This window comes from Pocillopora verrucosa, chromosome 7 (assembly GCF_036669915.1).
Source record: "Pocillopora verrucosa isolate sample1 chromosome 7, ASM3666991v2, whole genome shotgun sequence".
NCBI classification, from domain to species: Eukaryota; Metazoa; Cnidaria; class Anthozoa; order Scleractinia; family Pocilloporidae; genus Pocillopora; species Pocillopora verrucosa.
Window position 1 is genome coordinate 10400251 of NC_089318.1, and position 26832 is coordinate 10427082.

General features: G+C 38.1%; 1 protein-coding gene across 1 annotated transcript; it reads left to right on the top strand.

Annotated features, from left to right (window-relative positions):
- The first annotated feature begins 47 nt into the window (after window positions 1–47).
- Window positions 48–25520, top strand: LOC131770951 (pecanex-like protein 1). Its single transcript, XM_059086669.2, is given in 35 exon segments — window positions 48–306; window positions 522–926; window positions 2563–2736; window positions 4375–4414; window positions 5069–5142; window positions 5692–5750; window positions 6035–6084; window positions 6791–6898; window positions 7246–8133; window positions 8597–8705; window positions 9331–9597; window positions 10514–10667; window positions 11398–11430; window positions 11670–11838; window positions 12447–12557; window positions 12950–13041; window positions 13465–13571; window positions 13816–13909; window positions 14499–14591; window positions 15193–15343; window positions 15585–15665; window positions 15668–15719; window positions 15997–16174; window positions 16622–16730; window positions 17286–17415; window positions 17792–17850; window positions 18495–18710; window positions 19062–19121; window positions 19414–19607; window positions 20284–20514; window positions 21169–21272; window positions 21894–22041; window positions 22432–22583; window positions 23356–23434; window positions 23881–25520. Coding segments are annotated over 35 exon segments (6003 nt in total). The 5' UTR covers window positions 48–153; the 3' UTR covers window positions 24760–25520.
- The last annotated feature ends 1312 nt before the right edge of the window (window positions 25521–26832 follow it).

Genomic DNA, 26832 nt, shown 5'->3' on the forward strand with positions numbered 1-26832 from the left:
GACTAGTTTGTTTTGCAGGCGCTTATATTTCCCGTTCCATAAGGGAAAACATGGAGGCCCAAATTGTATCGGGCAGTAAAATCTTTTTACTGTCGTGGTAACCTTACGATGCTTATCATAATAGATCCCTGGAAGTACATGAGGTAGTATAGAATGGGATCACAGACGTTAGAAATTCTAAGGCAGGGAGTTTGGGCCTCACTCACTGGCGGTTGGTTCTTTGACCCTCATCAAGAAATATTCACTAACACTTTTCATTTTTATCTATGGATGTTGTTACTTTGCCTACCGTTTTCTCTTTATCTGGTGAGATAAATCATTTCTATAGAAATTCTTTTTTCTTAACACTCCTTATTTTTTTGCAAAAACAAGTTAAGAAATGAACGATAGAGATATCAAAAGTTGACGAAAACTCCGATACTGCAGATTTCTGCAGATTTCTAGCTTAAAGTTTATCGATTGTTTCTTCATATAGATTATTTTGTTGCGATTTTGATAAAGGTTTTCTTTCTTTATTGTAGGGCACAGCACCTTCGATTTTGGTCTGGATTCTGTATTCCATCGTCATTGCAGTCATTTTCTTGGCGATAAAATGTCTGAATTACCGACTACACCTGATGTTCGATGGGGAGGAAATACGCACCGAAAGTGAACAACAGGAAGAAGTACGGAGTGGAGAATCGGGAGGCGACAGAGACGAGAATTCAAGAGCGGAGGTTAGAAGCAGCACTGTGGAACATGGAGGGGAAGTTATTGAACTGGAGGTGATAAACCGTTGTTCGGAGGAAGTTGCCAACGAACCCGGGGCCGAAAATGTAGCGCAGTCGACAAGTTGTCCTTCAGGCTTACCTCCACAGCTACCTCCTTCTTCTACTTCTCTGCTTCTAAACGCATCGTCAGTCGCAACTGCTACAAAACCTCACCAGGTCCAACTCATATGCTTGTTAACTATAATATTTACCAGATCTTTTCATAACAACTCCTGAAAGCCATTTCATTTTTTTGTGCACACAGCCACAAGCAATTTTCTGTGTGGTGTTTGTGAAATATTCTTTACCTGGTAAATTAATCATGTTCACACATTTCAAGATAGAAAAAACAACCGCTTATCTTTTTATTTTATTTTAAGGCTAATGTATTTTTTTGCCTCTCTGCTTGCATCTTTTGTAATGTAATCAGCCTCCACTAGAACATGACAGCTTATCAGCTATCAAGGTTTATTGAACCCCACTCTCTTCTTTAAGAGGACTTTGCTTCACTTACCAATTTTGAGTCCATCCTCAGACTATTTTTTGACTAGTAACTTTAAACCTTACCTGGAAAGCAAGAGGAAGGAAAAGAGAAAATGACCAAAATGGAACACACAAAAAAACAAAAAACACTAACAGTAACAAAAATAATTCAACTTCATCATGTGGGTAACTAGCCCCTTACATGCATTCCCTTCTTCACTTGTGAGTCTAATCTCTCTGTGTGGAATGATTTACTTCATTATGTATGACTTTGATCATCAAATGTCATAACTTGGTAATTGCCTTCTTTGATATTCATGACTGCTCTTGAAAGGGATCTTGTTGTGCACATCCATAATTTGCAGTACTTGCCAAATGTTTGACAGCTACTGATGATAATTTATGATCGGAGCCCCCTCTAAAACTATTTCTCGAAGCAGCATGTACTTTTTGTAAAACATGATTGAGGGAATTCTTACGCTCTGCATTATTTGTGTTATCTTAGACAGCCTTGTTATCCTTATCTCTTTTCTCTTGTCTTGTGGAAGCCAGAGCCATTAATTATGCCTCCAGTGTACATGTACCTAGTTATTTTCATGATCTGATGTTTAATTCTCCCTTCCTTCCTCCCTCTTTGAAATGTATTCTGTTGCAAAGTAATTAAGAGAATTTGGTGTTTTATCAAGTCACTGGTAACACCTTCAAACTCATGACATGTTTGCCTCTGGGAGTTAAAGTTGTAGAAAACAAAGTAAAGAAAAATTGTTGAACAGGTGACCACGGCTTAATGAGTTTTGAACGAAGTTGCCTGAGTTCACATTGTGCTAAGTTTATTGTGCCTTCATGATACCAGATAGTACATTTTGTGTGGGTGATGCAAACTGAAAATGCTGGGGTATTGCAATCTCAATTTTCTACAGGAAACTTAGAGATTGATCGGGAAATGGTTTTTTGAAGAACAAAACAGGAAAAAGGGGTTTTAAGTGCATGGTAAATGAGAAAATGCAGGAATCAATGTCATTTGGAGCAGAGTTTCTCAGATACTGGCATTGATCCAAAATGCCTTTCTATGCCACCTATCTACTGAATTGCAGTAGAAAAGTTTGTCCAGGTAATAGGATCATTGTCCCAGCTGGTGACTGTTTTACTCTGCACACAAACCTCAAAATTAGTCTCAAATTCTTAAATTTATAGTAAACTGTTGAAAACATTAAGTCATGAAGGGTTATGGAAATTCCCTGCAATTTTTTAGGCTTGAGTGAGTACAAACCTCTGCGTGTTTTATAAATGTGAAATAAACTAACACCTGAATGTTATTTTGCTCAAACAGAATGATCCTGATGAAGTTGATGATAAACAAGACCAGATGCAGAGATTGGTTGAACAGGAGAGGGACCACTGGGAAAGTGAAACGTCTCTGAATGGTGGTGAAACCAGTGAGATTGCTGTATTTCAACCTCCTTCTGTAAAATCAAGAATTAGGTCTCCACCTCTTGCTTCTCAAGTGAGCATTGCTTCTGTTCCATAGTATTTAATGATTTGTTAAAGTTAACTGTTTATTGTTGAATAATCCACTATTCAGCAAACAGTTGTTTTGGTACAATTGTTCAGGTGATCATCAGACCAAAAAGGTAAATTTTATTTCATTCATTTATGTCCAACTTCTCACAGAAAAAATGAATAAGAAGAGATACTTTGTAGTCCTACTTTCTATGCATGTTTGCAAGAAAGTATCAAACAGACTTAAATGTCTAACTAGAAGCCAATTGTGGCTTGTTTAATTGCAATAGTGTACTTAATCATTTGATCACCCTGCGCAGAGTGACTATAGCAAGGTATGATACAATCATTGACCAGTCAGAACACTTGCATCTCTATTATTATCTAAACAACTATACTATAGAGAGATAAGGGAAGTAAGAAAGGTGTTCAAAAGGAAACCTAAAAGAGATCTTGTTTTCTTTAGCAAACTTTGCGTACACTGCACAGAGACACTATTTGAACATTGACTGACTGTCCTTTATGGCACAAAACCTCTTATTCTTTTGTGTATATCTCTGAAAAAAGGCAACACTACGGCTAGGCCATGCCTATATTACAATTGCTCTGGCATTTGTAATTTCAGGGGTAAAATCAAAGCAATTAAATAAACTAATCTTCATCCTAATCTAAACTAATCCACATGAATTAAGGGGGTAAGTTTCTAAAGAAACTGTGGTGCTGCATGAGTGGGAGAGTAAAGCAGGTGATTCAGTGTTAACAACTGAGTAGAAAATGTAAAGAGCCACTATAAAGAGTAAAAAAGCTCATGTTTTGAGCATTAGCCCCTTGTCAGCGTGAGTGGAGGAATTGCGGGTTGTGTGTGGGTTTATATGCAGAAAGTGGAGCTACGCTATTGGTGGGAGTATGGTGATGAGAAAACAAAAATAAATTAGTTGAATGGAAAGCACTAGTTGACACTATAGGGATTAAGAGTGTCAATTTGGAAGATAAATTTTTGTTCTAGTGTTTTGCAACTTTCAGAACTGCCTAGATATAAGGAAAGGCTGCAGAATGCCATATGTTGAATGCTTCCTTGTCATTTCTTTCCACGTCGCGAAGGTGTTCTCGAAATCGGTCACCTAGTTGTCTTCCTCTTTCACCAATGTATAACTTATTGCAATAAGTGCAAGTTATGCAGTAAATGACGTTGGCAGAGGTACACGTAAAGTGATCAGTGATTTTTATGGATCTCTTGTTAAACCAGTTGCTAGACACTTGAATCTCCCTAATCCTTCTAAACAACATATGGCAGTTTGTGGCACATGAATTGTCTTTTAAGGTAGCTTGCCCAAGGCTCTGAGGAGCTTGTCTAAAAAGATATGGATTCAGGAAGGGTAGAAAGTTAATAACAATTTAATTTTAAAGTCAGACTTTAGCTTTATTGTATGCTGTAATTTTTTTTTTTTTTAATTTCAGTGAAGTGGTGAAAAATCTTAACATAATCACTTGTGAGCCTTTTGTACACATTTCTTTCCATACAAAATATTATAATTATTATGAAATTAAAAAATAAGGAAAATACTGTTTGTTGGCTATGCATAATTAAACATTTCTTTTTTTTCATGATTGTCCATGTTGTTTTGCTTGATTTGTTTGATAGGGAAGTGAAGAACAAGGAATACATAAAGTAGAATGTTATGGTACGTATATCACAGGAAAATTAGGTATAAATTATTTTGAACATTTTTACCAAATTCAGCTGTGATTCTGTTAACCCTTTGATCTGTAAGAGTGACTACGAACAAATGTCTCCTCACCATATCTGCCCAGAATTACACATTGAGTTTGCAAGAATAAAGGAAATGGTCACAAACTAAAGAAGCTCTTGATTGTTAAACAAATTCTCCTTAACAGCACCTCAGGAATTGAGTAGAGATCAGTATTGAGTAAATGTATACTGATGTTAGGGTATTAAGGGTTAAACTACTGGGACATTAAGCTTGATCAGCTGAATTACTTGTTGAAATAAAGTTTGAGGGCCATCAAGCAACAAACTGCAAAATGCAATACATTTTGATATATACTTTATTATAATTACATTCTTTACAAATTGAAATTATGTATTGAACTGTCATGGAAGGGAACTTGCAAGCAGTAAAATTGTAGAGCTTTTTCTTTTAGACACTGACATTTCTTTCATTCACTCCACATGATTCAAAGTGCTTGTTTCAATAAATTATGAAACATTTGGATTTCTGAGCTTAAGGAAATGATAGTTTGTAACATGTAACAGAATGGTACATGTTTGAGAAAAGCTCAACCATGAATTAATTATGTACTGTACTTTTCCACAGATTTAGATGATGGTGGTGAAGATGGAGACACAGTTGTTGTTTCTTGTCGGAATAGCAGAATCAAGGAGAGAGAGGTACAATTATAATGTTTTAATAGTTTATTTTAATAACTAATCCTTTCAGATTGTTAAATGCATTATAATAAGTTCTTGTTTTATTATAAACAAGGTTAGTGCAGAAGGTTAGCTGTTTGCACCAGTTTATTCATAACGCGTTCTCTCAGTACTAAATCTAATGCGTCTTAGGTATGAAAATTATTTTGTTTAGTTGAACTTGTGAACTGATCATGGCCTGCAGTCTCCTTAAGCCAAATATGCCTTTTGAGAGCATGCTCAGTAAGAATTGTGCACTCATAGAAACCTCCACCTTTTTTTAAAAAAGTTTCTCTGCTGCACTATTCACTGTCATTTCTTTTTCTCTGTCAAAGTCATTCTTGTGAGTTTGTACATTTTAAGCCAATATCACAAAACTTGTAAACTATTCAGTGATGTAAAACTGTTGCTCCAAATTTGGATTTGATTAGCTTAAAGGAGACAACTGTTTATGAAGTGCATTGAGTTATTGCTCTGTAATTGATGATTTATTTAAAACATGTATGACTGGTAATTATTGGTTCTCCATAGATAAGCTTTGCTGATGAATTAGAGAAAACAGACAGATTAGAAAACAGTATTAGACAGAGGTAAGTCAAGGAGCAACATACATAAATTACTGTACCACTAGCATGTGTAACAGCATGACTCTCACATTTCAGTTTGTAATGTTTTGTTCATGAACCAGGTCCATGCACTTTTGGTGTGTGTGTTTGTGTGTGTTTAGCTAATAATACTCATTTTCCCTTTAAGATTCACTTTCTAGGCTTCCACTTGGAATGCTTTTTAGTTATTTTCAGTTGTGATCTGTTACACCAGTACGGTCCATTTTGTACAGCTAATGGTTCTAGAGTATATTTTGTTTTTTTCTTAGTCCAAGTGGTCAGATAGATTCTTGTGAGACAATCCCTGAACATGCCAATGGTAAGAAATTGACTGTGTGAATTTTTCATTTCTTCCAAGGAATAGGTTTTTTTTGTTTTTTTTTGTGGTACTATTTTCAGAGTTTGGAAATGTAGCTTGAGAGGCTTAGTTTAAATGAGATGTCTACTGAGAAGAGGCAGGCTCTGTGGCAATGAGTCTTTATAAGAAAGGTGTTCAAAAATGATGTACCTAGTTGTTTGCTGAGGAGATGTTTATGTAGAGTTGTCCATCTGGAAGAGGTGGCTATCTACATGTAGCCGAGGTGTCTTTCAAGTAGATGTGTTGTTACAAGAGAGGTGTTTGCTTATATGAGGTGTCTGCCTCAAAAGGGCAAGGTTTCCACCCAGGCATGTTTTGGTTCAGGCTCAGTTTCAGCCATGGAAGAGATCCCATCTCTGGAGATGTTTTTACTAATAACCAGATAATAAAAAAGATGAGTTGTATGTGGCTAAGATGCTGAATTTGCATCCAGTTCCTGAAAGTTTCTGTCTACATTGAGTTCTGTCAGCAAATGATTGACTGTATTTGATTGACTCGCCCTACATTACAAAAAAAGAAAAAAGACAATTTCTCCTCAAGTATTTGTAGGGTGTTATGTTAATTTTACAAGTCAAAAAATTCTCATCAGTATCAATCTGTTGTGATTGTTGCACATAATCCTGTAAATGTATAATGATAATTACCGCTAACTGCTTTTATTTTTTAGACTACGAGTCCACTATGGAAACTGATGATACCTTGGAGGGAGCAGTGGGTGGGGAGAGTGAACATCACACAAGTCAAGAGCAGACAGACTTGGAATCAGACAGCAAAGGTAACATATATAATTTGATTTGGGGGTTTCCACAGAATTTTTGTCTGGTTTCTCTAATTTGTACTCTTTAGTGAGATGTACACTGCAAGAGCTATATGTGTAGATGTCTTGTCACGAAACCAAATACAGGAATTTCAACTCTTCTGAGGGTGTGAACCTGTACCTTTTGATTCAGTGCTCAGTATGTTAACCATTACAAGATTTGCATCAATCCGCTGTATCATCAAGCAAAACAATGATTCACCTATAGTGCAGTGACCCATGGGGAAATTGCTGATCCTGCCTATGAGATTTTGTCCCCTAAAACACATCTTTTAACTCCAGACACCAACTGTATATATTTTTAGATACCCTAAGTGACCTTTCCACGCTCCCCTTACCTATCTTGGACAGCCACATGGAGTCACGATCTGTTCCTGGTCTAGTTGTGTCAGACATATGGAAATCCACTGAAGAAGCCAATCGTGGCCTTCTTTTACAAACCAAAAGCGAGGGCTCTAATGTCAATGGTGCAAATAGTCCAAGGAACATATATCAGGCCCTTGTGTCAGTCCTAGAAGGCCACAGCTCTCCCAGACAGCAGACAAGTTCAGGGGACATAAATGTTGGGGCATCATTTGGGTCCAGACTTGGTACCCAATCAGGAATTGAAAGTAGGTCTGGATCAGAGTACGAAGGTGCGAGTCTATCTCGCCATGAATCACAAAGTGATAAATCTGTAGGCCCAAGAATGAGGTCAATATCAGACATTGTACGAGAAACAGAAGAGGCTGGAGAGAGGGAAGATGACAGGCGGGTGGGAGCATCTCCTTCAAATTTGGACACTTTGTCATTGCAAGACTCTGGAAGATTTCATAATCCTTCAACAAGCTCACAACCAGAATCAATAGATAGTGTTAGTGTTGTTACAATGAACAAAGACACTGCTTCCACTGTTGCACAGACAGGAAGCATAGGGGAACCTGAAGGATCAGGAAGAGAAAGCTCAGACCTCATACTAGCAAGGCGCTCCTCCTCTTTAGCTCGCAGAAGGAGAACAAGCTTACAGAGAAGGAGGAGAGCTGAAACAGGTGGTATTAGACGTCGTAGACACAATGAATCTGGAGTGCTGGCTGATATGCTTCTTCAAGCTGTTGACAGTGGTGGGGGTGGTGGGGGTGGTGCTTCAACTCATGTAGCATCTTCACATGATGATACCTCACCAGGAGCTATGCATTGCTTTCAGGATGAGTTTGGTAGGCACTTTTTTTTGTCATAAAAATGAATTTTTTGTGGGTTTTTCTTCCAATTGTGTCAATTCCTCTGATTCGGTTTGGATCTGAGAGATATTCCCTCTATCAGATTTACACTGTACCTGCAGTTCCTTGTAATATTTTGATCCATGAATCAATTAAGGCTGAGAAAAAAACAAATCAACACTCCTTAAGGATGGAGTAGTAGTAGTAGTAGTAATAGATTTTGATTTTTTGCTTAGTACATGTTAATTCTTCTTAGTACCTTCTTGGATATAGACACTGTTTACAGTGTGTAACTACTTGTCTGTTGCATCTCATTATAGCTCTGACTTGGTAGTATTTGTTCATACAAACATTGAAAATATCTGCACACAATATTTGTCAAAGATATTTTTACGTCATTCACCAGTGATCAAAGGCAATAAGTGCACAGTGATTGTAACCAATGTCTTTTGTTCTGTAGGTGTATGGCAGACCTATATATTCAATTCTGATTCACCTTACAGTGCTGTGCTACAACCCACTACTCAGTCTCCTTTGCGAATCAGGGACTTAGTTGGTAGAGACACCTGGTATGATAAAAGATTCATCGTTTTATTGTGAAGCATATGGGAATTTCCATGTCCCTACTCTTACAGACAGTAGTAGAAATGTGTGAATGAAGGAGACTGGAGATTTTCCTGAAGTTACTATTGTAGTCTGTTTTGGTCTCCCTTTGATCAAAGCATTGTATAGTTAAGGAAAAAGGATTTTGATTATCTATGAAATATAGTTGAAATGGAGGAGTTGTGGAGTCCTATTTGCAATGAACAGGTAACTTGCTTTTTAAGAAACCAAAGAGCTGTGTTAGCTGGCCAGAGAAACATTTATCAAGTATAAGATGATAAAGGAATATTGATCACTGAGGGGATATTTGAAATGATTGTGGTTGAAGTAGTGCCACTTTTGATGACTGTGTTGTTTTAGTTTGGAATTCTTCTCTCCCTCTGCCTCACATAACCATTAACCAAAAAGATTAAATGCCTATAGCCTTGCATTCTGGAAAGAGAAGAAGTTTACAATGACCAGTAGGCCTTTATGGCATTGACTTCCGGTAGTATTTGTGCTTGCTATGAAGAAAAAGTCTCATTTATGGCAGTACCCATGGGATCTTTGTTTTAGTTGTTAAGACTGAAAATTTTTTTTGTTGCACTCAAGGGAAACAAGTAGCTCTGCATCAACAGTTGTTGTTGATCACACCACTTCACCCAGAAATCCTCAGTCACACTCATCATCTGTGCGTCGTGGGTCTTCTCAGACAAGATGGCAGGAAACCATCTCATCAGCTAGCCTTCCTTTCACCCGGCCAACATCTGTGTCATCAACAATAAAACCTATGCCTCACTATTTCAAATTTCAGCTTTTTCCTGGAAAATTCATGAAGATCAAATTTGATCGACTTGCTCTCCTAGCTCTAATGGACAGGTACAGATTTCCAACCTTACTTCTTACTGAAATAACCACAAGATGATAATAATAATAATAATAATAATAATAACTTTATTTGTATAGCGGTATATACAAAAGCTCTATATCGCTTTACAATCAAAAAAGAAAATAACTAACTAACAATAACACTAAAACAAAAAGTCAAATGAAAGCAAGTCTGAAAAGATAAGTTTTCAATCTAGATTCAAAAACATCAACTGATCCACTTAATTTAATGTCTAAGGGAATATCATTCCATTGCTTTGGGGCAATTAGATCTCATCAGTAATTCTCTTTACTGTCTGCCATACAATTCCTGTAAAGTTAGTTCAGAGAATTTGATATTGGATCAATAATAATCCCCTAATTTTTTTCTTTATTGTCATCACTTGCCAATGGCTACTTGATATTTCATTGATATTGTAAGAGGAAATTTTTTTCATGATCACTCCAAGGAGTTTAAGGGGCTAAACATTATGCATTATTTTTCTTGATTCCATTGTTTCTTATAGATAAGCATTCCATGTTTTAATACAAAATGTACATTTTTATGTACTTGGCTTGGTTCAATTTTAATATTTCTTTCTTGAACCAAGGATAAATTTGAACCATGTAATGTATACAGTATGTTCACTTTCAACCAATGAGAATGTTTTAATTATTTCAAGTAGTAGATGAACTTTTATCATTTTCAATATTCGTGCTATTTATTCTGTTTTTCATGTTTGACACTATCATATACATCCTGAGGGGTTTAATATTGCCTTTAGTAAATATTAGTGAAACAGATCCAGGTGCTTATTCTCAGTATTGTTAAATCAAAAGAAGTAATTTTGCTCCAAAGTTTACATAAGAGGAGATTTTTATTTATTGATCACCATTGGTAGTAACACATGTACCATTCTGTTTAAAGGAACAAATACATGATAGAAGCAGCAGTGTCTGTATTGTTGGCTGTTCTTGTGGCAGTTCTGGGTTATTGGCTTTTGTTGGCAGACTTCTTTAGAGACTTCTGGATTTTTGTGTTTTGTTTTGTGCTGGCTGGATGCCAATTTTCTCTTATTAAGGTTAGAATACTGTTACAGTCAATATGGTGAGTCATGAATTGTTACTAGTCAAAATGTTGAATACAGTGTCAGGAATTATCAAAAATGAACTCATGAAGCATGTTAATTGTATGATTGCATGGGATGAACAGTTCCGTCATGCACTTTACCTTCCTTAGCTCTAAGCTCCAAGAAAAAATTCTGGGACTTTCTATTACCAAGGGTAAAGTTTGAGGGGAAGGAAATATTACTCGAAGGTTGGGAGTTATTTGGAATCAGCTGTCAATTATAACCAGCAAGTAATTTACTTAACATCTCCAATTGTCCGGTGTACAATGCTTATTGTCCACTTTGACATGAATGAACAGCAATGTCTATACTTGTAATGTAAGACGTTTTCTTTGAGCAACCAAGCAAGTGGTGTTTAAATGTAAAACACAAGAGCTGCAAGAGACTGTGTGGCTGTCACAGCAGTTGATTTGATGCATGTGGTTAGTTGAATATATGTTCTCTTCAAACTTCAAGTGTGTTCAATGAAAGGTATTTTTCTGAGTTGTGAAAGCTCATTGTACTGATTATGGGGTTGACCTGCAAAGAAAACATAAGAATTAAACAGAAAAAGTGAAGTTCTCAAAGAAAATTTATATCAGTTTGCCACATTTGTCCACAGATGATATATGAGCAATGTATAATTAGACAGATGTCAGAAAAAATTAATAAATAAAAATCTATGTCTTAACCATTTTTGCAGAGTGTTCAGCCTGATGCTGCCTCTCCAACACATGTAAGTACTGTGCCACCTTTTAAGTGTTGTTACCATGAATTCTGATTGATTTTAATATCAGGAGCATCTCCCACATGTTTTATTCATGGGGATGTGGCTGCTTTCATCATTTCAAAGCAGTAATAATCTATACTATCTCTGGAAGTGCAGTAAAAGTGTGTTGTTATGTTTATCATTTTCATAATATACATTGAAATTTTCTTAAACTAAATAGAGCCATGTTCTTTCCTCAATTCTAGGGACACAATCACATGATTGTGTTTAGTCGGCCAACATATTTCTGTGTTTTAGCAATATGTATTCTTACCTTGGACAAACTGACTCAGTCTCAAGTGGTTACAGTCTCATTATATGGTATCCCATTTGCCACTGATTCCACTCTGACATACACAAGAGACTTTCTGATTGGTAGGTAGTGCTATCAACTTTTGGTATATACATGTACCTCACAACTGAGTGGTAACATTTAGTCTGAGTTTAGAGGTGATTAGCAAAGTACTTTGCACCTCCAGGCAGCTTAAGAAAAATCAACTGTCTTCCATTTTTTACCATAGTTGACAAAGACAAATTGTTTCAAATAAATGACTATAAGCAGGCACAATAAAACCCATTATGCTTGGGTTACCAATCAACACAGCATTTAGTTGACTATTGAGTCTTACTGAATTGTGGTTGAGATCTATTGGAAAACAATTCTCATAATCTTTTGCAATCCATTCAAAGCCATTTGAATTATAATCACCAAGCAATTGCTTAAGCAAAGGTCATACATAAGGTATTTCATAGGAATACCTTACAAACATACAAATGTTTGTGAAGAACTTACAGGTACCCATTTGCGCAGCTAAGTGTAAGGAGGCACTGCCACAGAACAGAACAAAACGGTTCCAGCTAACCCTTGGAAAACGTGTCCTTAGATAGTATCCTAGGGCAAGGAGAAGCTCTCACAGGGATTTGAAAAAACTATGCTTGAGTCAATTAAATCTTTGCTTGATTTTTTTTCTCTTTTTTTGCAGGGTTTATTCTTGGCTTTCCTTTAATCTTCCTTGTTGGTCTCCTACCCCAAGTCAACACATTTTTTATGTACATACTGGAACAATTGGATATGCATTTGTTTGGAGGAAATGGTAAAGATAATTTGTTTGTTAAGTCAATCAATCAGTCGTCACTGACCACAGTCAGAACCTTTCTTAAGGAGGAAAACAATTAAAGTAAAGTATACCTAGATTACTTTCTGAGAGTAATGTTATCTATCAGTTTTCAGGAAGCCTTGATGCAACTAAGAATTGCCCAACTGTACTCTAAAACCCACACTGTTATTAGAAACGAACAGGGAAAATTTATGCTTACTTCGTGCTCTCTAAACTTCCGGCGTGCATCTATAACTCGATGTACGTACGCTATGAACCAACTCTTTAATGTACATTTTGCAATAGTTGGAACACATTCCATTGAAAATTTAGTGTGTAATTCCTCTGACTATATCATTGAAATGCTTCAAATTATTTTAATTTTTTAGCCATTACAAGTTTAACGGGAGCACTTTGGAGTCTGTTTCGTAATCTTTTGGCGGTCTGTTTTCTTTATGGCTTCTGCTATGGAGCTATGTTGGTAAGGAAACTAAAAACTTGTGATACTTATCGCCTTAGGACACTGTGTCTTCCAAATTCACGTGCTTATGTAGGTATAATCTACAAAAGATAAAGCTGGGAATTCCCTTCAGACCTGAAATGGGTAAACAAAACATCCAAGCCAAGGAGGTCTATTGAAAGTCATCAATCAAAAACAAAAGTAATTGCAGCACCCAATCAGAACAAAGGAAACACCACAAGAGGCCAATCAGAACGAAAAGTAAATTCACGTGGGAAAGCAAAACCAAGACAATCCCAAAAACTTTTGCACGCATAGGAAGAGATCTCCACATGGTCAAAACTATATTAAATGTAACGTCACAAGTTGTAACAGTGTAAGAGAGGGGATAAGAGTGATTGTTAATAATATACCATACGTTACTATTGTTTTCTTTCTTCATAGCACGGTAAAGAAGGCGGCCAACATATTCTGTTCTCTGTGTTCAGTGGTGTGCTCGTTGTCATTTCGTATCACCTGAGCCGCAGTGCCAGTGATCCTACAGTTTTGGGGTGAGACCAAATAGCGAGAGTCTGCATGGCGGAGTAGTCTAACATCCCTTTAAACCAAGAGTATATGATAGGCTTACTTTGCCAGATTTGAAAAATACTTACGCTTCCTAAAATAATTTGCGAGATCTCTCGATCAGTTGTGTGTTTGTTCATTTTCATTTTCATTGTTCGACTACATACAATTATTTTGTTTTTACCTATTTTTTTTGACCTAATATAACGTATTTTCCCGTTTGTGTCACAGGGCGGTGTTCAAGAAAGCTTTTGGGAAAGATGCTGTTAAGGATAATGAAGAGGAATTTGTTGATCCTTTGCCTGAGAAGCTTAGAGCGACTGTGGTACGTTAGCTAATTGTCCTCTTATTAGAGCGCTTTTCGATTCACCGACGTATCAAAGCCTAAGTTACCACAACAGCCAATCAGAGGGAAGGGAAATAACGAGAACCGATGAGAACTCGAATTAACAACATTCAATCAGCTTGAAGCGCGGAAAAAAGTGGACGCCAATTCGCGATTGATTTAAAGTTACTTAAAATTACTTTAATGGACAATGATTTCAAACAATGTCGCGAGCTTGGGACGAAAATTATGTCTTCCCTAAGATTCTTGCCCAAGCCACCTCTCACTTTTCTGTCGGATGCTGTAACAAATGAGCAGCAGGGACTGAGAACTATTTATTGTGGCAGTAGGTAGGAAGGTGGCATATGTACCTGTATTTGCAATCTCACCAATCAGTTCTCTATTGTTGAGTTACTGAGAGCAACCGATCGTAAAATCATAAGGTTTGAGATTCGAATGCTTAAGGGATAATCAAACTTTGCCATTGCTCCACGTTTGAGACAAATGCTTAACCAATCACTTCTCTTAATTTCAAGACCGAGGTCAAAATTTGTTGTCTTGTAACTGAGTTTCTTCCTGTTTTTGACAGGCCAAGCGTCTTCAGAATGATGTCGTTTGTTGTATCTTCATCTTGGTGTTTGTATTTGCTATTCATCTGAGCACAGTATTCACAGCTCTACAGGTATGGAGTTGATTTTTATTGCTTATTTGACAATTTATCCAAGTATGTGGCTGAATCTGATAGGATTATTTAATGCCTTGTAGGGTTCCACATTCGTAAATGACTTTGATTAAGAGAGGTTTTGGGTTGGGTGTCTCTAGGAAGTCAGCTAGCGTTACAACATTTAAGAGTCGCTTTTGTGGTAATGAAAAGTGCCGCTGAGTAAAAATGAATATTCAAATGTTTATTTAGTTGAATAGACAAATAAGTTGATTCGATAATAGACCGGAAAGGGCAAAAATGGTAAAAGATTGAGAAGTCATTTTAACTCATCAATCTAGAAGTGTTTATCTTCTCCTTGCAATATCAATACGATTTACAGCAATGACTGTAGGAGAATACAAAAACCAATAAACTGAGGGCGCTGTCTTGAATTATTACCAAATTTTTGTAACTAATGTCCAAAGACTTGTGTAGCAACTAGGGGGGGAGGGGGGGGAGAATTGCGACTCAGAGCTTAAGAATGCAAGGGTTAGACGAAATGCAATCGAACAGGTGATGAAAACAATACCGAAGTGATCTTGTTTTGACTTATGGTATCTTTGCCTGTTGCTTTCGATAGCCATATGTCAGCTATGTGTTGTACGCTGTAGCCGGATTACTGGGCGTCGTCAACCATTATATTTGGCCTCAGCTTCACAAACCTCTTCCCTGGCTGTGTTTCGCAAGGCCCTTTCTACGAAGTCGTGAGTTCAACCAATACGAAGTTAAAGGTTGGTGAAACATTTTTTCGAGTTCTCTGCGTGACACAGTTCTTCTGGGTAAAAGGAACATCTGAATGTTCTCGAAGGTGGAACTTATGACCATTCGTTTGGAACTTAAAATACTCTCCTCTGTTATTTTCCCCTGCGTGTTGAGTTTGGAGATTCAGTCTCCAGTTTGTTTGCATATCGTCTTAACTAATAAGTAAAGACTTTTGTAGTCTTACTTTAAGCATTATTTTCTCTTTTTTAGCTCCAGCCAAGATCATGGCTTACGAATGGGTTCACGTGTGGTTGAATTTTGTAGAGAGGAACATTATTTATCCTGCTGTATTTTGAGTGCACTGACATCAAATGCTAGCCGATTAGTTGACAAGTTTGGCCACTTGTAAGTACACGGTTGTGTTTTTGTGTGCACGGAAGCTCATTTTGCCATTCAATTTCACTTGATAGGGTCATAAAACATTAAGGGTAAGTTTCCCCAAACATTTACCTTGGTTGTAAAAAAAAAATTATCCTCGCAAGACATTTTTCATATTCAGCGTCATATTCTTATAATGGTATTTGAATGCCCTTCTTTAAGAGCAGGAATCTTTCAAAAAATCCGATTTGGAACATTCCTGAACTAAGGGAACAATACTTTGTTTTCTTGATTTTTTTTGTAGCGGAGGGCCAGTAGTCATATGTATCGTGGGTTTGAAGCTGTTGCGCTCCTCGTTCTCAGACTCCTCTCGGCAGCATGTGGTGTTGCTATGGACAGTTCTCTTCTTTCACTTTGACTACAGTCACAGCTCGGAGACTTTTGTTGTGGACTATTTCTTTATGTCAATATTCATGAGTAAGGTAAATGTAAGAGTAAGATAGAAACTAATATACACAATAATGCAAAGTATTGAGTAACAAGACGTAAAAACGTGTAGCAAAAGCAATAAGTTGGCAATAAAATTGCTTCTCAGCGAGAGAAGTTGGAGCAATTTCAATTGAGTGATCCGTGATTCCGAGATGGCAATGAATCTCCTTTACTTCCCTCTGTAATCATTTCACTCCATCAATCAGTCAGATGCAATAATGAAACCAATCACGACTTGGTCGGCGGCGTTTTCCCGCACTTTGGCAGTTTCATTGTTTTTACTTTGAATTCTCATTAGCCCTTAAAGGTATTTACTTTCTTCTGATTGGCCGTTGACTTTGGTTTTGTGACACTCAACCGAAAAGTGTTCTCAAATGGCATTAATAATCATTTATTATTGTTGTTATTATAATTAATAACATCATTTTTTTCTCTTTCAGTTGTATGAACTTGTCTTAAAGGTCCGATTCGTGGTGACGTACATAGCTCCATGGCAGATCACGTGGGGCTCTGCTTTTCATGCATTCGCACAACCCTTCAGTGTTCCTCGTATCCTTTTCTAGTGGTAATCAAATAGTGCAATGAATACTGATCTCAGAAAGGACACATCCTTCTTTCCCTTTTTCCTTGGAGAATTTTAATTTAGAGTGTTGACTCTCGAAAGAGAGGAAAGAAAAGATTTGGAAGAGAAAGCCTTGGTACGAGAACCAGCTTTCAGCGGTGAGACGCGAACGCTCTTAGCACCTTTTTATCCCTGATCTCCGAGTTCAAAACAAAAATAGCTTTGATTTTGTCTTTTCAGTCCCAGCTGTTTATGAATTGGAATGTTAGTTTTGATATGGTCAGTAATAAAGTGTAATGGGTTTGAAACCGCACTTGTTTTCTTGGGCATAACCGAGCTAAGCGGTCAATGTTCTCCTAAATGACCAGTGGAAACTTTTTAATCATGTATTTAGTCACAGTGTGTGAAATCGTCAACAGAAGATTGTGTTCGTTCATGAAGCACATACGTGCAGCACCCTTTCTTTTATTACCATTTTTTGCCGGCTATCCTCACTAGTCGCTGTTGCTGTTTCGATGCTTCCTTGACATATTTCCCCTCAGACTCCGCCATGCTGTTTTTCCAAGCTGTATTGTCGTCTGTGCTGTCTGCTCCATTGAACCCTTTCCTGGGTAGCGCTATATTCATTACGTCATACGTGCGGCCTGTCAAATTCTGGGAGAAGGACTACAAGTAAGTAGCACGAAAGGTATCCCTTATGTTAAGCTTAGTTCGCGTCGCTGAGCTTTGTCAACAGCTTTCTCGACTCAGCAACACTGACGTTACATAGAAGACATTTTAACTCGGTAACTCCTCAACTCGATAGCTGGATTGACAGATTTTTCTCCACCAACATGGTACGGATAAATGCATACAATTAACATCAAAACGTTCCTCGTCTTAATCGAATAGTTATTTCAATAACATTTTGGAAACTATGCGTTTATCGTAATTTTCAATTCGTATATAGTAAGTACAATTCTGTCTTTCAGCCGTAGATTTACGTATGGTTTTTAAAGATACAAGGAGTTAGTGTATTAAACTATTTTAATGTCTCTCTTGTGTTTAGCACTAGTCGAGTGGATCATTCTAACACACGCCTCTCCTCGCAGCTCGACAGAAATCCTGGTAAGTTTGTTTTTGTTTCATGTATTCCTTCTTTGTGCTGTTCAGTAGGGTTGCCCAGAGCCTTCAAGTTTATTGACCAACAGCAGTTGGTCACGTGGAGGATATATGAGAGAGTGGCATTTCGCATTCATCTTGAGAACCACAAATTATCGTATCCAATTGGGTCCTTCCCTGTATTGGTGCTTAACACGAACAGCCACTATCTCTCAGTTTATCTCAGATTCCACAAGCTGAAGTACCTAGTGTAACAAACTTCAGATACTCCCACACCCGATAGGCTTAACAATCACCGTTCAGGGAGCTTATGATTTCCTGTTGCATTACCTTTCCAAACGAAACAATCAAAGCTGGTTTTATCATAATTCAACACTGGGAGGAATGCTGGGTCAACGCGTGGAAGAATAGTTTTGACTCCTATCGAAGTGTTGGAAATTGTTCCTATTATTTTTGTACTTAAACAGGTTGTTAATGAAGTAGAAAAATGACTGTCATTAAACGTAGACCAAATTGTGAAATGGTCCAACGACTTAGTATGACTTTCATTAGGACGCGCTCGTAAGAATATACGTATGTAAAAATAATAGATAACTATCATTGATTTGACGCTGAAACGATTTCCAACGTCTTCTTTTCTCGAAATTCAGGAAGTGACGACAACAATCTCAACTCTATATTCTACGAACATCTAACAAGGTCCCTGCAGCACAGCCTGTGTGGGGACCTTATGATGGGCCGTTGGGGGCCGTTTTCTACAGGGGACTGTTTCATGTTAGCTTCAGACTACCTCAATGCTCTGGTTCACGTCATAGAGGTTGGAAATGGCCTTGTTACCTTTCAGGTTCGAGGGTTGGAGTTTAGAGGTAAGAATTGCAGTCTTTACGACAGCCCCCCCTATGGACTTTTGGAAGAGCTGGCAAATTATGAAAGAGAATCTCAGTCATATTATTAACTTTCTTATATGGGGAACAAACAAGCAAGTTGTTTTTACGAAATTTCCTAGTTTGATAGATTCTTGTGAAAATAGGATTACGTGGTAAAATTCCATTGTAGGCACAATGCATAAAGAAACTCATGAAATTTTTATCTCAATTTAGTTCTGAATGTTTTCCTTTTCTTTACTAAATCTCTTATTATTGCCTCAGCCCTGTTTTGATAATAGATGAATATTCAGGTACATTGTCAAATCTAAACCTTAATTTTTTTAACTTTAGGCACATACTGTCAGCAGCGAGAAGTTGAAGCTATCACCGAAGGAGTCGAAGATGATGATGGTTTGTTTCTGAATTTGCAGATTTTTAGTGAAATTTAATGCAGCAACAACTTTCTTTTAACCTTGAGCCTCTTATTTTCGTTTGACTTTGTGTGAGTGATAGAAAAACTTTGGAAGTATATTTGCCTCATCTTCACACCCGGCCTTCGGGCAGACTCACAGAATTCTTTGCCATGCCATAGATCTAAAATACACGAAGAAAACTCTTTTCATAAGAATTCACGTTCTTTCCATTTTTTCCTCATGTGCACGCACCAATTGTACATGTCTCTTATTCATTTACTTGTTCCCAGGTTGCTGTTGCTGTGAGCCGGGCCATCTTCCCAACATGCTCTCTCTGAATGCGGCGTTTGGTCAGCGGTGGTTAGCTTGGGAAGTAAGCGCGACCAAGTATATCATCGAAGGTTACAGTATCAGTGACAACTCAGCAGCATCTATGTTACAAGTGTTTGATCTGCGAAAGATACTCGTCACTTATTATGTGAAGGTATGTTAATACTTTTATTTTTCATCTGTGAAAACGCTGTTTCTTTATCAATATTTGAAAATCGCTTCATGTTGAAGGATGAAATGTTTTGTGCAAACAACTAGATGATAGTTGATTTGAAGGGCAACTGGTTTTTCTCCACCTTTTGTCGCAAAGTTTCTTTCAAGAACGTGTAATCGTGAAATTTGCCTTAAAAACGTAAAGAGCATTAATCGGTGTGTATCCACTAAATGACTAAATTAAGCTTTAGGTCTCCTGAATTTAACACACACAACTTAACTACTTAAAACATGGCAGCTAACCTTTCAAAGCTTTTTGAAATTGTAAAAACCGGTCTGCTAACCCAAGCAGTAACAGTTCACCAATTTCTGCAAGTTACAAAGTGGTCTAAATCTCCATGCGAGATTGATACTGAGCTTATCCCTGGTCTTTGGATTGTAGCTTAATGCAAGTCCTCCCCACCCCTTCTCCCTTGGCATTTCATCAGGTTTCACCAAAACAGTACCCCTTCATACTCCTGAATGGAGTGAGGCGCTGTGAGAGTTAAGCGTTTTACCCAAGAACACAGTATAATCGCCCTTTTATGTAATGTCCAAAGTGCCAAAGATTGAGCTATACGTCTTCATTGAATACAGTAAAATAGTGACATCAAATACCTGGTGTTTTCCCTCTACAGTCGGTGATATTCTACACAATTAAGTCACCAAAGCTGGATCATTGGTTAGGTGACGAGACCTTACGTGAGCAGTTGATGTCTGTTCATGACCCGCAGTATGTGGATGTTGATCGATCTTTCTATCATAATATTGACGAAGATTACGATCTGCGACAGAGCGGCATCTCTAGAACCAGCTTTCTCACTTGTTACTATTCTTGGATTCAGTACTGTGCCTCACGTAAGGATCCGGTGAGGAAATGTTAACAGTTCAATCTCAGATTATTAATAATTGCAAGTATTACACGAGACCTTTAAAAACATTTGGTCATCTGACCAATGAGGGTGACTTTTCCACTGGATTTGTATTATATGAATCCAAGAAATAGAAATATTATGTTGTTGGCGGTGTGAATGCAACTTTTCAGGTGACTGCCACAGAAAGTCATTATTTCATAACTAGGTAAGAACTAGGCAATTTAGTACTCTCCTTGAAAAGCAAGAACTGTTTGCCGCCGCCGCCGCCCCCCCCCCCCCCCCTCCAGTGAAATTTTTCCATAATTACGTGCCACAAAAATAAGTCAGATTCTTATATTTATTAGATAAAGAATAAGGTAGGGTGAAAACATTAGGATGGAAAATTTCTGACTTGGAAGAAGCAAGAGAAAACACGAGCAGCAATTCTACTGAACGCTCTCACACAAGTCCTCCTAATTTGTGATGTCCGCAATATGAGCTCGAGGGTTTGACTGAGGGTGTATTGAAAGCCACCTTTTCACTACTGACATAACTATATTCTGAAACCGGCGGAGGCTTTGTTTGTTCAAAAAAGGGGGCCGGTGACGAGTTTTAGGCACAGGTTTATCTAGTTTGATCATCATATTGTCTTTTTGTTTTTGGTTTCAGCCGGTTGAGTGTGAGAGAGATTCTTTTCTAGCAACTCTTTGTTTTGCGCTGTGTCTCCTGGGAAGAAGAGCATTAGGGACTGCTTCACATCCACAGTCTGCCAGGTTTGTTAATGCATAGCGTGACTTTCAAATTAGAGTTAGGTTGACTAAAAAAGTTGTCGTGAACGATTGTTCAGACTTTTAAGAGTTAAGATACTCGGTAGAACCTCATTAATTTTTGGCCGCCATTTCCATTGACGAACATTTTTCAGATTTCTCTCGTCAGCTCACTCGATTTTCTCGGCAGCTTTTTAAATGAATTTGACATTTCTGTAGCAACGAAATACCTGCTGGGGTTAAAGACCTGGTGAGTGTTGGGCTCGGTCGTAGAGGAGAGAAAGGTGTTATTCTTTTCTTTCACTAGCTTGGAAGAAGAAAAAGTATGAGTCGATCTGCACTGCGTCCTTTCGAAGATACGGAGTTTTGTTCATTCGGTAAATTATTATTAACGTTCGTGAAAATAAACTTCGAAAATGCGAAATAAGTGATTCCCTTCTGGGCGATCAAAAAAAAATTAATTTCAAGTCGCCAAACAGAAACGTGACAAAAGAAACCTGATTATTATCATTGTGTGGATGTATAAAGCAAATCACATAACAGACATTTAATTGACCAACGTGTAATAATAACTAAGAAGATAAGAGGATTTCATCATTATTTAACTGCCTCTCACTTTTCAACCAGTCTGGAATCATTTTTGTACGGTCTACACGCCCTGTTTAAAGGAGATTTTCGAATCACTGACGCCAAGGATGAATGGGTGTTTGCTGACATGGATCTGTTACGAAAAATTGTTGCACCTGGAGTGCGCATGTCACTAAAACTGCACCAGGTAAGAAGTATTGAGATATTAAAGGCTCAACTAGAATATTGTTGCGCATAAAAAATTGATAGTGCGCTTGGATGGTTAAAATATTTAGTTAATTGAAAGACAAGGCAGACGAATTTAAAACAGAAATGTAAACAAGAAATTCTCTTACTCTGACCGCAACTTTTCGAGATTCTTATTACGCTGGTTACTTTTCCGTAGTTTCCCTTGTAACGATATTTTTAAGGAAATGTGAAGACCAGTACTTTGATAGTGAGGTTACATTCCTCTATTGCTACAAGCATCACCCTTATTTTACAATGTGCTCTTTGAGGGAAATACGCCACACACTCAAAATCATTTTTACATTTTTAAAACAAAATAACCCGTTATGTTTTTACTCTCGTCTTTCAGGATCACTTTACCTCTCCAGACGAGTACGATGAACTTTCAGTTTTATACGATGCCATAACAGCTCACGAACAAAACATGGTCATTTCACATGAAGGAGATCCAAAATGGAGACAGGCCGTGCTTGCTAATACTCAGTCCTTGTTGGCGCTCAGGTCAGCTTTTAAATAGAAGCGCGTTCATAGGGCGCTGACTAGTAAAAGATGGACGAACAGACCGGCTAATTAAGTGGAGACTTCAATTTCTTATTCATTTAATAATGCTATCAGAATAACGTAATGACAGATCGTGTTGGACAGTTTTGATTTATAAAGGAAATTTTCTTCATGACATGAGCAGTCTGGCCGTCCACTTCATTTGGGAGTTCGGGAGTTTAAGGTGTCTCTACGGCGACGTGTGGTTACTTATTTTCCTGTAAGCCTTTCGCTAATAGCTCGATACGTTAACCGTTTCTGACGCTTCGACATCTTCACTGCGGCACAACATGTGACTGTAGTATTGAATTCAAAGTGAAAACTTGACTAAATTTCTGTCGAGGTTTATTTAGATCTTATCTTTTGCTACGTTCTTGTTGCCGCCGTCGTCATCGTTGTCTTAACGTCCTTAACTGAATCGGAACGGTGTCGATCTCGGGAAATCTGTACTTCCTGGAACAAATAATATCTGCGGACAAATTCCCGAGCAAATTTTCGTGGCAAGTGGATGCTGTTGTTCAGTCAGCTTATCGTAATTCCCTCAAGTTATTTTAACTGTAGGGCATCACCTTCAGAATCATTAGTGATTCGAATTTCAATTAAATAAGTGTATGACGACTGAATTTTATAGGAAATAAGACGTTTTGAAACAGTTGGCTCCATTAGCGGTAATATTTCGTCAATGTTTTGTAAGAGGAGGGCGAAGACACTCGAGACACTTTTCTTTCCTCAGGCATGTGTTTGATGATGGAACAGACGAGTACAAGATTATCATGCTCAACAAGAGATATTTAAGTTTTAGAGTAATTAAAGTGAGTATTGGAGTAATTCTTGAATATAAGTGTAGGAAATGGAAACTCTACCCATCTCTTAAAGATTAAATAGTTCATATTTTGGTGCCAAACGCACAAAATGAAAAGGGAAAATATTTAGGAAAACGAAGTACAACAATAATGGATTTAGATGTGCCTTTTAAAAACTTGTCGAAGATATAGCTGGTAGTCTTAACTTGTGGCAGTGCTTAACCCTTTACACCCTAACATCACTATGCATATTCTCCATACTGTTCTGTATATATTTCCTAAGGTGCTGACAAGGAGAATTTGATCAGCAATCAAGAGCTTCTTTACTTGGTGATCATTTCCTTCATTGTCGTGATCCTTATGTGTGACCCGGGGTGATATTGAAAGGACAATTAGATATTATTCTCTTCTAGAAGTCAAATGGTTCAATGCTATTTTTTCCCCTTGCCTTGTAGGTCAATCGCGAGTGTGTTCGAGGTTTGTGGGCAGGACAACTTCAAGAACTGATCTTCCTCAGGAATCGGAATCCAGAGCGTGGCTCGATTCAGAACGCTAAACAAGCGCTGAGGAACATTATTAATTCAGTGTGTGATCAGCCAATAGGATATCCAATATATGTGTCACCACTAACAACATCATATGCGGACTCAAACCCACAACTAGCTAAAGTTGTTGGAGGTCCTTTGAGTTTCAATGGCATTGCTGGTTGTCTCGGCCGTCTGTGGCATCGTATACGCATGCGTTGTGGCGCCACTTGTCAAAGCGGTGGAGACATCACGGGTGCAAATGTGCCGGAAGTTTCTATTGGGCCAACTTTTACGGAACGTTGTACGAGCTTCCGTGAGGGCCCCGTGTACATTAGTACCCGAGGATCGACGCCAAGTTCCTCATTTAATCGGGGGCAACAGGGGTTCCGAACAAGTCAAAGATCTACGGCGAGCTCGGGCTCTAAGAGACCTAGTACATTATCCGTGAGCATAGCTCAGCACCAAATGCCTCAGCTCCAGAGTCCCGGGGCTGCATCCGCGGAGGGCCTGACACAACGTGTACGGATTATTGACCGCGGGCAGGTTTATGATAGCATTAACCTGGGGCGGAGAATTGATGTTCAGTGGCCCTCAGAACTTATGAGGGAACACGGAGGAAGATCTTATTGGAAGGACTGGAACCCAGTGGAAGGTGTTGAGGGGATTGTGGTACATCGATGGACACCGTGCCACAGGGACCCTGCTCGAAGAAGCCATGTTGATCGGCCTATTGTATTGGTTAAGATTGATGACAAGTTTGTACCGATAGCCGAAGCGGGAGTCGTGGACGCTGGAATAGAAGTGTAGATCATAACTGAAATTTGTACCAGGTTACTCCATCGGGAAACAGACTTAATCAAGTCTCTCTTTCGCCGGAGTGTCAAACTTCGATATACGCGTTACGATGTTTGGTAGCACCATGGTCTGCGATCAAGTTACGTCACCAACTTAACTATAACACAATTCCTGTCGTATGACCTGTAGTGAGCACAAACCAGTAATGTAGACTTAAAAAACAGACAAGAAATGACTGTAACATTATGTTCAAACAATAAGCAACGCAGAATGATAAAACCAACCGACGATTTATGGACGACTACGTTGGCCGTAAGCCAAATTATGAACCTGTAAAGCGGGCCCAAAGCATCATGGCTTCATATTAAATCAGTTTTATTTTCCCGAATCATTATAGGTTAACCATTCTTATCTTAGAAGGATGATTTTTCTCTTTTTTCTATAGGTATCAGAATATTAAACAATTATTTACCCAGGAGGAGGTGAATAATTGTTCCAATATACACCCCACAAGAACCATAAACTAGGTAAATGAAGAATGAGACAGACAGAGATTTGAAAAAATATTCAAGTGCTGCTAATAAGACTTCAACATACGACTTTCCCTTTAGTACTTCGCAAGGTCTACCACTATGTTATAGAAGACCCCAGGCAAGGTTTAATCTTTGGCCTGTTAATTACGTTCAAGGTGACAAACTTATTGCATTCTGCAAGGATAGGAACGTCAATATGTTATACTTATGAGTTGTGATGATATAAATGAAGTTGGTAGATATCGAGCTTGGTGATTTAAATAAATGAAAATGTCATTCAGTGAATAACATAGACATACTCAGAAAGAGAAAGTATCCAAATGCTCCCAATTGGACTCGAACCTACAAACTTCCTGTAAGTACTTCGGACGCTCTACCACTGAGCTTTTTCAGACTCGTGGAAAGTTCCTGCTTAATGCGAGAATAAGAATGTCGATATGCGATGCCTATGCCCAATGATGATGTAAATGAAGATGGTTAATATTAAGCCTGGTGATTTAGGTTAAGGAAGATGTTATTCACTGAGTAACAAAGGTATTAACAGAGAAAAAGAAAACTCTAAGTGTTCGCAATAGGAGTCGCACATACGACCTTCCGATTAGTACTTCAGACTTTCCACCACCTAAAGGAAACCCATGACAAGCTAAGCCGTGGTGACAAACTACGAGGATAGGACTGACGATATGTGATGCTTACGCGTAGTGATAATTTAAAATGAAGATGGTAAACATTTGTACAAACCAAAAATTAATGACCAGCCCAATTTGGGGTCTAATAGGACAGTGTATGCTTGTAGTATTGTGCAGTATATATATCTTGTTAGACGTTTTCGGTGAGAATTTTTAAGAGCTGTGCTGTATTTCGACAAGCCCACAGTCGAGTCAAAACAAAACAACGAGGTTAACTAGCAATATAAATATGTAAATGTCTAGTTATTTATTCAATTTTTTGCGCATCATTTTTAAGGCGGGAAAAGCGATGCAAATAGAGAAGCGTAGCCCGCGCAGTCGACTGGTCAAACAGGTATTTACAGTTTTGCTGTCAACAGAATAGGGTACCTTCCGGAAAAAACTTCCTACGTGCCACCTTTAGAAGAAACCTTGGAAAGCTATATATCAATGTAAAGTATAGACTCTGATAATGACAAAATTTTAAACACTCAACCAACGGTGTTTGCTTTACTGAATTACCATCCTCCGCGTTACCGCCGACCTCCAAACAGACTGGACATGCCGCCAACCATTAAAAGGCAACATCGAACCCCTTGGCAAGTCTCGTGATAAAAAACTCCTTTGAAATTCCCTGGAGAGGTCATATCGCGAAAGAGGAAAACGAATCTGCCAAAAATTCATCCGGAAAAACAAAGAAGAAGTGGGCAAAGCAAGCTAAGAGAAAAACACCTTTACTTTGATTTCTTCTTTTTGAACTCTTCTTTCTCGACGTTTTCCGAAAGGTGCCAGCAATTCCCTTTAGTTGCGCAGTGCAAGAAAACAAAGTATGCAAATCAAGATATTTCAGAGGCCTTTCCGATTATGACACCGTCTGCTCTTCA